The 17,338-nt window shown below is 37.4% G+C and overlaps 3 protein-coding genes and 1 non-coding gene across 4 annotated transcripts; 1 reads left to right on the forward strand and 3 right to left on the reverse strand.

Annotated features, from left to right (window-relative positions):
* The first annotated feature begins 8,142 nt into the window (after positions 1-8,142).
* Positions 8,143-10,337, forward strand: LOC137743271 (uncharacterized). The gene is made up of 4 exons (XM_068483139.2): positions 8,143-8,563; positions 8,857-8,960; positions 9,780-9,909; positions 10,031-10,337. The coding sequence occupies exons 1-4, from the start codon at positions 8,435-8,437 to the stop codon at positions 10,067-10,069; spliced, it is 402 nt and encodes a 133-aa protein (XP_068339240.2). The 5' UTR covers positions 8,143-8,434; the 3' UTR covers positions 10,070-10,337.
* A 292-nt stretch (positions 10,338-10,629) lies between these two features.
* Positions 10,630-13,688, reverse strand: LOC137742783 (PGR5-like protein 1B, chloroplastic). The gene is made up of 7 exons (XM_068482731.2): positions 13,299-13,688; positions 13,137-13,199; positions 12,925-13,011; positions 12,049-12,277; positions 11,799-11,872; positions 11,603-11,701; positions 10,630-11,015 (listed from the first exon to the last, which is right to left on the reverse strand). The coding sequence occupies exons 1-7, from the start codon at positions 13,518-13,520 to the stop codon at positions 10,923-10,925; spliced, it is 867 nt and encodes a 288-aa protein (XP_068338832.2). The 5' UTR covers positions 13,521-13,688; the 3' UTR covers positions 10,630-10,922.
* A 52-nt stretch (positions 13,689-13,740) lies between these two features.
* On the reverse strand, positions 13,741-13,812 carry TRNAG-UCC (transfer RNA glycine (anticodon UCC)). Its single transcript has one exon. It is a non-coding gene; the product is annotated as a tRNA-Gly (tRNA).
* Positions 13,813-13,864: 52 nt separating this feature from the next.
* LOC137741472 (putative xyloglucan galactosyltransferase GT11) lies at positions 13,865-16,401 on the reverse strand. Its single transcript, XM_068481179.2, has 2 exons — positions 14,367-16,401; positions 13,865-14,172 (listed from the first exon to the last, which is right to left on the reverse strand). The coding sequence occupies exon 1, from the start codon at positions 16,261-16,263 to the stop codon at positions 14,422-14,424; it is 1,842 nt and encodes a 613-aa protein (XP_068337280.2). The 5' UTR covers positions 16,264-16,401; the 3' UTR covers positions 13,865-14,172; positions 14,367-14,421.
* Between the last annotated feature and the right edge of the window lie 937 nt (positions 16,402-17,338).

Below are 17,338 nucleotides of genomic sequence, written 5' to 3' on the forward strand. Positions count from 1 at the left end.
TCGTTATAATTCCATTTCATGAACAGTTTGCGCCCACACATTCATGAGATCGAGCTCTAATCGAAAATATAAATTGTGACCTCAAAAGGTCTATGGATTTTAGATAATTAATTTTCAAACTTCAACTTTATAACTAATTTAATTAAAATCTAAGTTCAAATAAATTAATATAAATTTTCGAAAAATAATATAAAATCTCAATAATATAAGTACGTAGATTATAACAGTGAAATCTAGAAACGGATTTCACACGCTTATCTAAAGGTGAGACTCTCTGCAACTTTATATTTTTGACACAAATTTTTATATTATTAGTAAAAAAATTGACGTTAAGTTATGAAATGTTAAAAAGTTTTACTTTTGAGAGCCAGAGCATTTCTCAACTAGCATTACTTTATATATCAGTGATGACCCCATTATTGGTGTGCCAAAGTCCTAATCATACAACCTTAAACCTTGGGCCTAATCGAAAAGCTATTAAAAATCAATAAAGGAAATAACTCAAAGCCCAAGCTGTGGGCCTAGACGTTAACAGTCACAGTCAAAGAAAACGAAAAAGAAGAAAAAGGCGTTGACTATCAATTTATTTTTGGCTGCCGTGTCGCTTGTCATATACGTAGTGGAAGCTGGAAGTCAGCGCGTTTACGTACCGTAATGGAAATTAAAATACAAATTTGAATTCCAATAATGGAGTATTTTAGTGTGTACTAAGTCTGAAGGAATTGAAAAAGTGATGGGACCTACAAATTTTGGAATTCAATTCCTTCTTCAAGAGGAAATGGACTTCTGAGATCTACGAGGTATTTCAATTTCGCCTGCTGTAGGTAATCCAGAATACAAATTTTCTACCACTTATATCCTCACTTTATTTTTAAAATTCCAGCACTACCCTTTGCATTAACACAGAAGATCCACCCACTGCTGTCCAACGCTAATTTCCAATGCCACTCCCTCCCCCAACACCGCAACCACCCATGCCCAGCGATGCAACCCAAACCCACTACTCCCACGTTCCGCCATATCTATATGTTTCCCCAAGAAAATTTTGAAATCAAAATGCACTCGGTTAGAGAGAGAGAGAGAGAGAGAGAGAGAGAGAGAGAGAGAGAGAGAGAGAGAGAGAGAGAGAAGAAGAAGAAGAAGAAGAGAAAGAGGGAATGAAGGAGTAACAGTGGAGTTTATTTGCCATCAAATGCCCAGGACTTGAAATCATAATGGAATGGATTGAGATAGCGAGAGGTAGCGGTGAGGAGTGGGTTATTCAGGGAAGAGAAAGATAAGATTGGTTTGGAAAGAGGGAATGAGGGAATTATATTCCGATTCCAGTGAATTAGTAAACAATTAAATGGAATCAATATTTTTTTTACTCCGATTTCAGAAAATTTAAGTAAACAGCTTCAACAAAATCCAATTCCAACTCTTCCTCAATTCAATTCCTCTCATTCTGATTACGGATTAGTAAACGAGCCATAAGAGTAGGGTGTGGTTCAGTATGAAAACTCAAATCGAAAATGAAATCCCAAATTTCAAACTGAAAATTTCGGGACGGAAATTTGAAGACCAATCTCAAACCAAAATTTTAATATTCCCAATTTTTGGGATTCCCGAAATATTTTCAGTATTTCGGGATGGTTCGATATTCTCAAATTTCATACAAATTAAAATACCAATCATTCATACCAAGTCAAATTAACATGCAACCAAAATAAAATAAGTTAAGTAACAAACCCAAAAGCAAAAAGATAAGTTACAAACCTAATATGTTTGGAAACTAACAATATGATTTTTGGATTTCGTGTTAAGGAGATAATCACATTTGGTTGAGAAGTTGCAGTGTAGGGTGGGTGTGTGTGGGAGTTTCCTACCGGCAGTGTTGGCGATAAAAGGCTATGGTTACTACCTTTACACCAAAGGGCAGAGTTTAAATTCTGGAAATCCAAGAGGTGAATGGTAGCGTTGAACAAATGAAGTACATGACTATGATTACTACCTGTAAGCCACACCAATTATATTGCTACTACTAGTTTGCAACAATTCAAATGTCCTCTTTTTCAGTACTTGAATTCAACATTCAACTTCTGGTTCTGTCCCTGGGAACTGGATCTGCAAGAAGGATGCGATGCTGGAAGTCGGAAATCCCAACGAATGGGGAATCTTGAATTGGTTCATGAATTCAAAAAGAAGCGGTATCCCTTTAATTGATGTTCTTACGACCCCAAGTGTCAACATGGTTGAAGTATACCTGTCTGCTTTCTTCAATATCTCCGGCTCTGATGGCAATTATCTCCGGATCCAGGTTTATTTTTCGATTGATTAACCATGTCCATGTATGCTTTACTTCAATGTCGTCTCCGGATGCAGGCACACATCTTCTTACTTGCTGGTTATCCGTGCTGCAGGAGGATGGCTTGAAATCTGATGAAATTGATATGACTAATTCAAGTCCTGAAAATCTCAAAAAACTTGTGAAGGCTGGGAGTCTGGGACTAACCTCCTTGAAAAAACTGTCAGTGCAATGAACCTCGACACTGGCTGGTATGATGAACCAATTGACATGACATGCAAATACAAAGACGCAATTGCAGAGTGAGTGAGCACAAGAATCATTATGATCCCTTTCGTTTTGGTTAGCACAGTAGATACTGCTTGGTGTTAACAAAAAATGTGGTTGATATGTCTGTTTGTTTTATAATTTGTGCAGATTTGCCCAAAAACTGTCACGTGAAAAAAAGAGGCGAGCAAATACATGAAAATCGAACGTTCTGTTTTCGATAATCCACTTAATTTGTGGTTTTATATCATAGTACTTGAAGATGACAATAACAGTCGTCTCTTACCAAGAAAGAGAGAAAATTTCACCTTGGAACAAAAATTAAATTAAAATGTATGCCTACTAGTAAATAAATTCAGCCATTTAAGGACTCGCTGAACAGATTTGGTGTAAGTTTCTGTTAAAAGTTTGTAATGTGTTGTTAATTCTCTTGTCTACAAGAAAGTGTGTGTGTGTGTCTGTATATATATATATAATAAAATGAGCCTGTTTCTTTTGGTTCTTGACATGCACGATTCGTGACAGACATCATTGGTGGTTCTCGATCGCGTATCGAGTCTCGTTTGCTATGAAAATGATACATACATATACATATATATACATATATATATATATATATATATAATCCTTTCTGTTAATTAGATCTAGTGCTTGAATATCACGGTGCGCAACGAACAAGATTACAAAATAATAAGAATATTATTAAATAAACAAAAATGCTGAAACGATTACAAAATAAATAAAAAAACTACATTGTGACTGATTTATTTATCATACTAAGCTACAACCTCTATTTATAGAGATTCAAAACCTAAGAAACCCGCTAGGCCTAAATCGTAAACTAACAAGCAAAATCCAAATATTAAAATAAATTTAAATACTAATATTTTTTAACACCCCCATCAAATTCATGACGGTACATGACATGAGTTTAACTGTGATATCCCACATCGTCCAGGGGAATGATCCTTATACGTATATTCCCATCTCTACCTACCATGAGGTCTTTTGGGAGCTCACTGGCTTCGAGTTCCATTGGAACTCCGAAGTTAAGCGAGTAGCGCGCAAGAGCAATCCCATGATGGGTGACTCATTGGGAAGTTGCTCGTGAGTTCCCAAAAACAAAATTGTGAGGGAATGGTAAGCCCAAAGCGGACAATATCTTGCTACGGTGGAGTCGGGCCCGGGAAGTGATCCCGCAGGGGCCGAGATGTGACATTAACAGTCGACGATGTGGATGCAAGCTCGGTTATGCTAATTTATCTATCGTGATTTAAATTGATGGAATTGAAACTTGAAAAGTTGGAACTTTAAAAAAAATTTATTTCAAATATACAACAATCTATATAATGACGAAAAATGATCCTCGTCAGATTCTTTTCTTAGGGATCTCATGATCATTTATCGTACATCGTGCGGTTAGAAATGATTTCAAAATTTAAATTTTAAAATTAAATATAAATATTACCTAACGAAAGCTGACCGCACGATATATTATGAACGATCACGAAATCTCTAAGATCACATGACCCTTAGAAAAAGGATCTCAAAGAATTCATCAGAAAACCAACGGCCATAACTTAAAAACCAACCAATACTTTTTCTCCTTGCCCTAAAAAACCAGCAAATTTTTTTTCTTTCATCTTTTTTTCTCTTTTGTTTTTTTCTTTTGTTTCTTCCTTCACTCCGACTTTCTTCAATTTGGGCAAAACCAATTGCAGCAAACAAAACAACTTCTGCAAAGTCAAACTGCAGAAGGGGACTTCATACGGGTTGTGAGTCAAGATGCGGATCAAGAGCAGATGTAGATGAAGGTGGGGACGCGGCTGGTGGGATGGATCCACGTGCGGAAACGGTGCGGGATACGGGTCATGTGCAGGAGTACGGGGACAAGAACAAACAACGAACAATTACAATTTTCACGATGAATCTAATCTGGAACAATCAAATAGCAGAAGACAGACAACAAACTGACGAGACGAGAGCAGATTAAATCCCTAAAAGTCAAAACTACTCTGATACCAAGTTAAATATCATTAAATAATAAAATTATTATTAAATAATCAATAATGCTGAAACAGGTACAAAAACCCCAAAAATTACATTATGGCTGATTTGTTTAACCCAAAAAACCCTAACTCAGAAGGGTTAAACCCAAATCCTAAACTAACATCAAGTAAATTAAATCAAACTTAAATACTAATATTTTCCAACAATAACATCAAGTAAATTAAATCAAACTCCGTTGAAAGATATTAGAATAAACTTAAATACTAATATTTTTCAACAATAACATCAAGTAAACTGAATCTAATATTCATTGAAAGTGTGCAGTGAGTCAGTGTGCAGTGGGTGAAGCCCAGCAAGCAGCACGCTTGTTGGTTTGGGCCAGGGACATGAGAACAAGGCCCAGCACGGCTCCAGGCCAGCTGGATTGGGTTGGGGGCTGCAGGCCCGTGTGGAACCCCACCCAAGTTGAAGTCTGGTTTTCTATGCATGCGCAACAAGCCCAATGGGTTGCTGCCCGCGGAGGTCTAGACGTCAAACGACGTTGTCCCTCCCGAGGCCGTAAAAAAAAAATCCCAATTTTAATTTTTTTTTTCATCATGAAAAATCCTAATGGTTTCTAATTTCTTTCGATTCTTTGACTTACAAATTCAACATAAAAAAATTGTGTAATGCACGAAACGTGTGTGTGTGTATCGGAAGGTAAATGTAACTGTAAATGTAGGGGATTCATGAATCATGGGACTATTTTCATACTTCATGGTCGTTTCAAATATCTTCTTTTATTTTAAGTGTACCTGATTGGCCAAAAACGACAAAAACCTTTGAATTTGTAGAATATCTTTCCTGAAAAGCTGAAATTGCATATCCAATGCATTGTATTACGTTCAACAAAGAAACATTAAGTTGAGATCAATTCAATAAAATAATAAATTAATCATAAAAGAAATGATTAAAACATAATACTCTCCTGATTGAAGATCAAACTCTCTTTAACGCAGTGTCAAAAGCGTGGTAATAACGTGATGTAAGCCTGTTTTACTGAACAATTACAGAAGACGGAGAAAGGGTGGCCACTGTCACAAAGAGATAGTAGAGAGAGATTTAATTGTGAGGTGTGTGTTATTCTACCTCACCGTGCCTTTATTTATAGTAGTAGGAAGGTACCCCAATATGATTACAACTCTAATAAGATAGTATCTAAAGTCTAATATATGGTAGAATTTCATCATGATATCCTTAAATATGTTAGAATTTATATAACCACATCCGTATATTAAATATGACTGCAACACTATAAAATTTATTTGACTTGTTTGATAAATAAAAAATTAATAGCCAATTAGAGTATTGGTAAAAGAATTAATAATTATCAACTAAAAATGATTAAATAAGTAGTAATATAAAATTTAATGAAATCAATCACTATTTTTAACTCATAATTATCATATTTAATATCTTTTTGAAATATAAGTCTTCTCAATCTATCCACCTTAAAAGAAATTTCGTTCTCGAAATTTGGAAGATCTTACTCCTTGTACACTTAAGATACTCAAAGAATAGATATGTCAAAAACGTAAGCTCTTACTCATTGTATACTTAAAAGTAGGGTTGGGTTTGGTTTGAAACGGTTCCGTTTTTTTGGCAAAACCGAAATTTTGGTTAGGTTTGGTTCGGTTCAATTTTTTTTCAATTTTTTTCGTTTCGGTTTCGGCCCGGTTCGGTTTTTTTGTTTTTTTTATTTTTTTTATTTTAATAAAAGGTAAACTTTCATTAAACTTACATAAATAATAAAAGCCCACAACTAAACACAAACAAAAGAATTGGCTAGCACAACAACCCAACCCAAGGGTTGAGCTCGAAAAAGAAAGAAAAAAAACTGAAAACCCTAGCCGCTGTCAAAGCAAGCTTCGGCGACCATGAACCAACAACCCAACAAACTCCATAAGTGAAGACTAACCAAGCCGCAACCACAAAAAGAGAAGCAGACATCTGAAAATTGATAAACAAGTAAATCTGGAAATTGGTAAAGAAATGTATCTGGAAAGAAACAACTCTGCAAGTCTGCAACATCAAGAGCAACACAAGCACATAATCCATCAAAATACTATCTTAATCCACAACTCACATCAATAATTACATTTATTCATCTGAAATTCAAATAACTAACAAACCCACAACAAAAAATCGAACAAATCTGCAATACGAAGCTGTAATACAAATCTGCAATATAAAGTTGCAATACAAATCTGCAATCGAGCAAATAATTACTGTCATGGAAATAGAATGGAGAAGAATGGAGAAATTGGCGGCATGGACATGGAGGGTCTCACAAATATGAAGCTTAGAATAGAAAGGAGGATGCAGGTTATGGAGAATAATGGATAAATTGGAGGCATGGACATGGAGGGTCTCACAAATATGAAGCTTGGAATAGAAAGGAAGATGCGGGTTATGGAGAAGAATGGAGAAATGGACATGGAGGGAGTCTGGAGGCAGGGAACGAGAGAGAGAGAAGAGGGGAATGAAAAATAGAAAAGGTTTGGCTGTGTTAGGGTTTTGTTGATTTGGTCATAAAAATTAAAAAAAATCTCCAAAATCCAGCTTGGAAAGTTTTATTGAAACCAACTTCGCAATAGATTCTGTTTTGTTATGATTGTATGACTAAACTATTTATAAACATTGAAAAATAATAATTAAATATATATATTAGTTAGGTTCGATTTCCGAACCTCAAAAATCGAAGACGAACTGGCCAGATTCGGTTTGAAAGTTTCAGTTTCGTTTTTTTGGGCCTCGGTCCGGTTCGATTTTCGGTTTGGTTTTCGATTTTCGATTTTTTGAACCCACCCCTACTAAAAAGAAGAAAAATTCCGAGTAAGTATGTGCTCTTCCAAAAGTTCCGAGTAAGTATATCAAAGTGTAATATCTTACTCCTTAATCTCATCATTTCAATATCCTTTTGGTATCTACTTAATCACTACTGGATCGAGACTAAGATAATACCAAAGACTACGAATTTCCATACCTATCTCTAGCATACTTCACCTACATACCTACGTAGGACTATTTGATCCCAAATCTTATTCATACCAAAGACTACGATAATACCAAATGTATTGATTATTATATTTCATCAAATTAATTTCGACCCTCACTAGGTATAATTGAATCCTCAAATTGAGGAAGGGATGAGATTCCGTAAAAATAAAAATAAATTAAAGGTGCTTTTGTTATACTAGACTATTTTAGACTGGACTAGATTCGTGGACTAAGCTGGAGTGACTTAAAATAGACTAAGTTGGACTCAGTTAGTAAAACGTTTAGTGCAATATCAGACCAAACTGAACTAGCTATTGTAAATTTTACATCTTTTTCAAGTTTTATGGAATTCATCTATCGTGATATAAATTGATGGAATTGAAACTTGAAAAGTTTGAACTTTAATTAAAAAAATAATAATAATAATAATCGTATAATCTAAAAGGTCTTAAAAATGAGGCATAAGATTCTAGGTTTTTCAAATTTTTTTTATTTCAAATATACAACAATTTATATAATGAGAACTGGTGTAAAAAGTCAGGTTCATTGGAAATTTTTTAACGATTTGAAATAAATCTGATGTCACGTGCAGTCTAAAAGTCCCAATCGCAATCTACAGCGAAGCTATTCCATTTTTGTATTCAATTATTCAATTTTATTTGCTTTTCAAATTTAATCACTTTCCTCTCTCTCTCTCTGTGTTCTCCGGCCAAATCCAAAAACCCTAACGAGGTCCGATCATCCCTCTGCAAGTTCGGCAGAAGCCCACTGAATTTTGTGAAGATTTGGGGTCGATTGTTATTGTTTTGGATAAAATTTGTGATTTTGCAAAGCATGAAAGAAGGGAAGTCAGTAAAATTGAACGGTCAACAGCAGCAGCCGCAGCCGCCGCAGCACCAGAACGGTCACTTGTCGCCGTTCAAATTCGCCAAGTTGTTGGATCCGGAAGCTTCCTGGGACAAGGTACTTCAACTTCTCGAGATAGTACGATATGTTTGGTTCCCGAGAAAGTATGATATGTTTGGTAGCCGAGAAAGTTTGATAGAAAACGAACTAGAAAAAGAAGTTTGAATCTTGGGTATCTATTGAAGCATCGGAATTTACAATGTGTTTCTGAAATTTTGGAATTGAAGGCCAATATTGAAACGGTCAAATTTATTGAGTGTAACGAGCGGAAAATTAATAAAATTCTGCATTGGTTAATATTTCTCATGGCTAACTTGAATGATTTACTCTGTGTGTGTGTGTGCGCGCAGGATCAATTGGGAGATGTCTTGCATTGGATTCGACAAGCAATGGCCCTCGCATGTGGGCTACTGTGGGGTGCAATACCATTGGTCGGAGGCATATGGTTCGTCATGTAAGTTGATGGTTGGACACCTTCTTAATTGCTTGTCATAGTTACCGTTTCCACTTAATCATCATATGTTTGTGTTGCTAATCAGTGATCAGCTCATTTAACTTGAGGATCGTTAGGGACCCATCAAAGCAAATCTTGGCAAGGAATTTGCCCAAATGTAACATTGTTTGCTTAGTGTTAAGAAATCAGTAGTGATGGGACTTAAAACTCGTTTGGGACTGCCCAATATTTGGATCATAAAACATATGAGTAAGTATGCTGAAACTTAGATTCTCTAGGTTGTCGGTGTTACTTTCAAGACTTCAGGAATCCTATTTAATCATAGGGGTGTAGAACTTCAGCTTCTCGTCATTGCCTAGAATCTTAATGGCCTATATGAACACTGGAGCATTATAATTTTAGAAAATTTCTTTCCAAATCAACATATTAAATGAAGAGTTACCTTAGTGAGTTCAACTGTGAAGCTGGAGCGTTCATCGAATTGTTTCTGCAATATTGTATACCTCAACTTTAGGGGGACTTAGTGCAGACTGTTTTCAATTTACCGTACTAACTTGATAGGTTTACGCAGGCATGTAATACTATTTAGATTCACACAGACAACTTATCTCTTAGTTTCAGGCCAAGAGAGAAGAACATATGCCTGAGTTGGATGTCCTTGCTTCCCACCTACGTGTTTGAGAAATATGATTTGATGGTTTTGAGTTTTCTCTTATTTATCATATGCTTCACCATCTTAAGATAACAATTTTCTTTTTCTCCAAACTAGTGTCATATATTTTCTTAATCTTTATGTGGTGGACTTTTTTTGTTTCACAGTTTTTTGGTAATATCAACTGGAATCATATATGGCTACTACGCAATGATACTAAGGGTTGACGAAGAAGACTTTGGTGGTCATGGAGCTCTCCTCCAAGAGGGGCTTTTCGCTTCCATAACTCTTTTTCTGGTATTTTTCAAACTTTTATTGCCTCTTTCACTTTGAGACTACCTTCTCAAATAAATTAAGATCAATGCGTTTCTTTTAGTCTCTTACCTTTTTCTCATTTCCGTTTCTTTCTGTTTTACAGCTTGCCTGGATTCTAGTATACAGCTTGGGACACTTCTGATTGGCTATCTATTCAATATCGCCGTCATTTCCATCCCCGGTGGTGTTCAGTTATAGGACTTTGGTTACGATGAGAAAGTTTCATTAGAAGTCATTAAGTCAGTACTGTTTGCTCGTTTCTTTATGTTAAGCAACATTATGAGTTGGTGAATCGGTGTTCCGGTCAATGTTCCTTCAAAAACGTTCACGCAATGTATGGCCCGCAGAACTGACAATCAAAATTGTTTTGGTAGCCTCTAATAAAATTACCTGCAATCATTGTTCTTGTAGATTTTGCTGACAATAATATGTGGTTGAGTAATTTGTAAGTGTGACACCGCACAGAGTACCGATTGCAGGCTTATATGTCGATACAATTTTTCCCTATTTGAGTCCTGGGCCGTATTTCTCATCGAATGGTTTTCTCATCGAATGACATTTCTTGAAAAGCAGGAACACCTTTTGTTGTTAGTCCAAGAATTTGGATGCGAAACCTTGGGGAATCTTCATTTCAAAACAAATAAACTAAAGATATCACATTGTCAATTAAGAATTCACGCCATCCGTGATTTAAATCGATAATTTGACAACGTAACATGTCTGATTGTATTCAAATTAAACATTTTCATAAAGTGAAACTGATACCGTCATATACCAAACGATCATATCAGAATGCAATACAAGAAGCTCAACTGTCCAATGACCCATGACAATAACTTGTGGGAAATACATCTCCTTGACATGGTGGGATGGGACGACTCTATTCAGGTAAATTTATTACATTATAATTTGGAAAAAAAATGAGAACTTGAAAGAATTGTCCTACCGTACATAAAGCTTCCAATACGCATTTGTACTTGGGATTTCAAAGACATTTATAGCCGTCTTTGGGGTTGGCTTCTGCCTCCTCGCGAAACAAGGTAGATACGGCCATGTACCCATCTTCTACCGAGTGGTGAAATAGACTTCTGCACAAAAAAAACCTCCAATGTGAGCAAAAAACATACTCAAAAGATTTCATTCTATAAAATGGCAACGGAACATGTATCTTTTTGAACTCCTTGTCCATTCAGTGTTCAGAGAGCCGATAAACATTTCAAAAAGATAAAAAAGAGGAAGTATTTAACAGAGCCAATGACTTGACCCGGGCAGTTTTAGCACCGTGAGAAAAGGGATAGGGGCACTTTGACAAGTGAGATAGTGAGGCCATTTGCTACAAAACCTCACAACACCTACAGTACACGATGTGGCAAGAGCGATGCTATACATACCACATTTCTGATATATTTTACATAAGCAGGATCCACTTGTATAGGCCGGTCTCAGGTGGGTTTCACTTCCGTAAGAGATATGATTAGCAATGTGATAAGTAAATGTAGTTTAATTGATGTAATAAATTGTAAAGAATATTAAGTCCGAGGATACTTTCCAGTCCTGTTTGGTTACCTTTTACAGAACGCCATTTACAGTAATAGGTTCTTGGTGCGTATCTTTGTTAATATCCAGAATCCCTCAAATAAAATTTATTAAATGAGAGAGAAGAAAACTAGGTTACCTCAACCTTGGTACGGAACTCTAACAAGCATTCACATACGTGACAATTTGCTCTATGCGGGGAGTTATTAGACTGATTGGATTTCACAAATGCAAACACCTGCAGAAAGATGCTATTCAAATCAGAAGAAGAAAATGGATGCCTCAAGGGTTATAAATTAAGAGTTGTTTGAAGTTCTCAGACTAAATCAACGGACCTCATCCCCACAATTTGGGCACGCCCCTTTTAGTGCCACCAAGTCATTTCTCCACAGGCCTTGAAGTACTTTAACTGTGAGAAAGGCAACTTTAGTATATGCTGAGACTTAACAATTATAACATCAAAAGTTATACAAAATCCTAATCAATATCCAATTTCCTCGATTTAACATAGAGTGCCTGCATTACATAGCACAAGAATTTGACATCATAAATGCTTTAGAAATGAATGGATGCAGGTTAACTTACCAGAAGCTGATGCAATTGGGTAACCGATGACAGAACCCAGTATCATGAAGAGAATGGAATTCAGCATCGAAAGAGCAGGTGCTTGGTTTATATACGAAAATACCGGATTGAAAGCATCTTGATAAGCTAAGCCAACAGTGTAAACTACAGGCACAAGACACACTGAACTGCCAAAAGCAAGAAAGAGGATCCATATGCTCGCTAATGCAAAAACCTGTGAGAAATCTTCCTGCCCTACATCCATGTCACTCAATATTCACCCACTTTTCCATTTCACCAAATAAAATGCATAAAAGATGGTGCATTAACAACTACATTTTGGTCGACAAACTAACATTGCAGTTAAATATCTGAGACGACTGTTAACCATTGATGTATTCTGCAGTGAGTCTAAAGTACATACATTAACGATGACAATCATCCAAACACGTGAGCTAACATAAAGTTTGCTCAGTAACACAATGATACGATTGTTAACCATTGATGTGTGCGAGTTTTGCAGTGAGTCTCATGCACATACATCAATGAAGACAATCCTCCATTCATGTATGGGGGTTCATGTACATACATCAGTGAACTAACATAAGGGTTGCTCATTAGGGAGACGATTGTAAACCATTCATGTATGAGGGTTCTGCAGTGAGTCTCAAGCACATACATTAGCGCTGACAATCATCCGAACACGTGAGTAACATATAGTTTGCTCATTAACAAAATGAATGACAAATTATCAAACCCATTTACCCCAACCCAACATCGATTTGAGCATAACCTTACTTTCATTTCCTCTTATCTTCCCATATTTTTTAGCAATATTCATGAATTAATGCAAAACTTAGAAACAACACTTCAAAAAACTCAACAAAAACCAATTACCTCAGCATCTGCATAAGTTGATTGTCTCCTAAGACTACAACGTGGGTATTTCACGACGCATTTCGATCCGTACCATCTTAGCTTCATCTGTTCTTCCAATCAGTTGCAAAATTTGTCAACAACAAAAAACAAAACTTAGAAGGAAAGGTAAAAAAAACATCGGCCTATCGAAAATCTATGAACTCATAAGTCACACATACATATATACATACCTCGACTCTATCAAACATGTCATCGACAATCAAAGGGTCGCCACTGTAATACGCATCACGTGCCTATCACGTGCACCACCAACCAATCAGATATCAAAATTTCACCCAAAAAGCAGAAATTTAAAGGTAAAAAAAAACCGAAAAGGGGAGAAGGGGGATTACCTGACGGTAGAGGGCTTCGAGGGTTTCTTTGCTGGCGGTTTCGATCGGGCCGACGTAGATGCAGTAGGGGCCCTCGGAGAGATTATCGCGGGTCGTCGGGTAGTTACTGCCGGATGAGATTCGGACGGAGAACGGAGCTCCGGTGCATCTAGGGTTTCTGGAAAGTTCGGGGACTGTGGACCCCACCAAGTGTGGAGTGAAGGAGGCGCTCGTGGCCGCCATGAAATTGGAGTGTGGAAGGTGATGCTCTGAAGTAAGCAGTTGAGAGAGAGAGAGAGTTTGGGCCACGGAAATGGTTTTGGCGGGTAAATATCTGGTTGGTTTGCTTGGCTCTGGTTCGGTGGTTTTGAGGTCCGAAAGTGGAGAGGATACTTTTCAAAGTGACGCAGTTTACACAAAGGAAAAAAAAAATAAATTAAATTAAATGGAAAAAAAAAATAATTGCGTTTGCCGGGAGTCGAACCCGGGTCTATTGCTTGGAAGGCAATTATCCTAACCGTTGGACTACAAACGCTTATCTACAAAGGATTGCCTACTAAATCTATTTATCTAATTATTTAACTGAGTTTAAAATACATGCAAGTTAACCACTTTGCACGTAATTATTTAATTAAGTTTAAAATACATGCCAGTTAAGCACTATGCACAAAGAGTATTTCCATGCACAACTTGAATTCCTTGCCCAATATATGATTAGTGAGAAGAAGTGTGGTTTAAGAAGCTTGACGTATAAAATGTATAGGGATCATTGATGATGCGATCAAGATAAGTAAGATCGCACTCGTTATTTGGCAAAAGGAAGATGGAGGCCTTTGCAACATAACTTCAACATGGGAGTTGTTTCACACTGAACAAGTCATTTCAAACTCCTTCTCTGTAAAAATACGAGCATTGTGAGAAGTGTATGATAACTATTTAGGAGTTTTGCTCTCAAAAATGTCTCAAAATATATAGAAGATGTATTGATCTTGTCAAATTACCAGTGATGAAAGAATTCAAGGTTAAAGCTCAGTAATTCCGAACACCAATAAATTGTACGTGTGAGAGAAAAAGAACAAACTAGTTTACCTTTTCTTTGATTTGATTAAACTAGAGACTCTCATCTGCCTAGCTAAGGCAAGATTTAAAAATGTTGTCTCTCAAAGAAAGGATCCCACTCATGTTCCTCCACAGTCCCAAACAAATTGTACTTCCAACTCACTTTCTCTGCGTAATCGAAGCTTGTGTTCTTCCCTTCTCTTATGTCCTTCCTAATTGTTTCCACTCTCTCAAGAACCCCTTTAACCACAATGTCGAATGCATCCTCCAGCGTCTCCAATCTGGAGCCTGGATCGGCGTATATCACTCTAGGAATCAGCTTCACAACCTCCTCTCTCATGTCGTAAACTTTCTGCCTCGGAATGTTATTGAGTGTCCTCTCAATGCTCACCTTCCCTTTCTTTATGTCGAATGCTGGTATGAGGACTGAGTATTTGGTGTAGTCCTTGGGGAGATGCCATAGGTATTGAACGTACGCGGACCCTGGGTGGAAGAACACTGGAATGCAGCCTGCGAGGATTGAATCGAAGATTGATCTTCGGGTTAGAGAGTCCCCGGGAGGCTGCAGGCAGAAGACGGAGCCTTGGAACATTTTCATGACAAAAACCGGCTTGTGGCACTTGTCTGGACCGGATGTGCATTCTAGGAGCTTGCATTTCCTCCTTGCTGCCCTGCATTGGTTTATGATTTCGTTGCGGATTGAGTTTTGGAGATTAGGCCTAGGGCCGCCAGCGAAGGAGAACAATATGCGCCGCTTCTGCCTCCTCATTCGGTTCTGCCATTGGAACACCTCAATGTCTTTTGAAGGGTGGAAGTATGTTGGATATGGTATGGCAAAGTCATTGCTGTTCCAAGGGCTGGATTCTATTGCCAACATTGTCATGTTTTTCGATTCGGGCAAAAGCATAAGCTTCGTTCCCCACTCCGAATCCTTGTCAGTCCATCTCCGAAAATCCCAAGTAATTCTTCCTGCCACCATAAAATGATCTCTTCCCCACATTTTCTTCCACTCTGGTTTTTCTCTCAGCCATTTCGCAATCTCAAGTGAACCAGAATCTCTCATGGAAATGCTCGATCCCCAAAGGTAGCGTGCGACGTCTAGGCCAGCGTAGTAAGGTACGAAAATGGCTGAAGCTAGGGATGAGTTTTTTGTCAAACAATTGTACTGCTTCATTCTGCTGTGAAATATGACCTCTAACAAGAACTGATTTGTAGCAAACCAACCAGTGTTTGAGTAAACTTTTTCAAAATTCGAAAGATGGGGACCAAGACCAAAGTTTGATGCGAGCTCACACATGTCAGTCCAATTGCTAAGCGAACCACATTTCTTCAACAAGTCCTTGTTAAATTTGCTAGGGATGTCATGAACATAAATGTATTTGCCTAAGCATGATTCAGAAACGGATTCCGAATACGATTCAACCCTTTCAACCACATGTTCTTCTGGCTTAACGGCATCATCCCCTTTCTCGGATTGAGCTTTATTTTCGCTCAGATCGCGTGCTTGATCATTTCTGTCACGAGGCTCTGATTCCTTCTTAGAAAGGTGCCCAAATTTTTCAAAGCCATGTTCTGTGATTCCGAAAACATCTTTCGTTCTCAGATTAAAATCCCCACCACTTCGGTCATTGAAAACAATGTTCATATGAGCATCATCTCTAGATTTTCTGCTACTACTTTCATTGATTTCTTCGGGCAGAGAAACCGAATCAATGAGATCATCAGACTCACTAGCAACATCGACAGAAATGTTGATATTGTGATTACCTAACAATGCAATCAGGCTCTTTCCTACCATGAACTGCGAGTGGTATACACAAAGCAATAGAAACCAGATAAGGAATGAGGCACATACAAACCAGTATTGGTTGCGGCACGCTGCAAACGTCACGAAAGGCCTTCCCATGTTGTCACGAAAGGCCCTCATTCGTAACCTTCTCCGATAAGCCGTCGTAATTATCTACCTTCTGTAAATCTTGGATCAATGAGGATTAAGAAAACTCTATGGAACAGTGTGGCAGGTGCAAGAAACCGAACCAACCCATGTGAGAAAAAAGAGGAATATCAAAAGATTAATGGTGTTTTTGATTGAAAAAAGATGAATATTTAATGTGGAATTAGATGCATTTAGAGGCAAGAAAATGAAATGCAAGGGTTTGAAAAGGTTTGTATGTGTTTCTGCAGGAAAAATTAATGTCCGGATTGCTTGGAAAGTGGATGGGAATTCGGAAGAGAGAAAGACTGAGATCTAGTTGGGGACGTTGCTACGCAATTATACATGACTTGATCACTTTCAGTAGCAATGCCTTTTCTTTTTGTCACATGCTACCACTGGCCGTTGGATCAAAACCTTGAACTCGATGGGTTATTTCTAAAGTGATTATTAGTTTTTGCTAATAACAATTCAAAAAATGTCATTATGTACTCTTTTAAATTAGTGCTGATAGGGGTGGGCATTGGATGGGTTCATCGGGTTAGACTTCAACCCAGGGGGTGGGTGTTGGGTGGGTTGGTCAGGTTAGACTTCAACCCTAGGAGGTGGGCATTGGGTGGGTTGGTCTGGTTAGATTTCAACCCCTTGACCAATCCAATAGGCTTGAGTTGGTATTATTGGAACTAATTTCGACTCAACAAAATGGGCAAACCAACCCACCCAAACTATTCTAAGGCAGGTTGGATTGGGCGAATTCCATATGTTGGAATTATTTAGTTTCTTTCTTATTCCTAAAGTGAGTATGAATAAAAAGAGTCTAAAATAAATGTCATATTAGCTTTAAACATGTGAATTTAGTGTTATAGAATCATTACTTGTTACTTGATATTTAAATTCATTACTGAAATAAAGTAGAAACAAACAAGTGTGGTTATATGTATATGTATATATGTTTAAGAATTGTTGATATTATGGTGGGTCAGTCTCAAACAGGTTAGTAATACTTCAACCCAACCTACTTGGTGAATGGGTGGTCGGATTGTGTGGTCGAAATTTTACGCAAAAATAA

This window comes from Pyrus communis, chromosome 11, assembly GCF_041283825.1.
Source record: "Pyrus communis isolate YQ-2024b chromosome 11, ASM4128382v1, whole genome shotgun sequence".
In the NCBI taxonomy this organism is placed as follows: Eukaryota; Viridiplantae; Streptophyta; class Magnoliopsida; order Rosales; family Rosaceae; genus Pyrus; species Pyrus communis.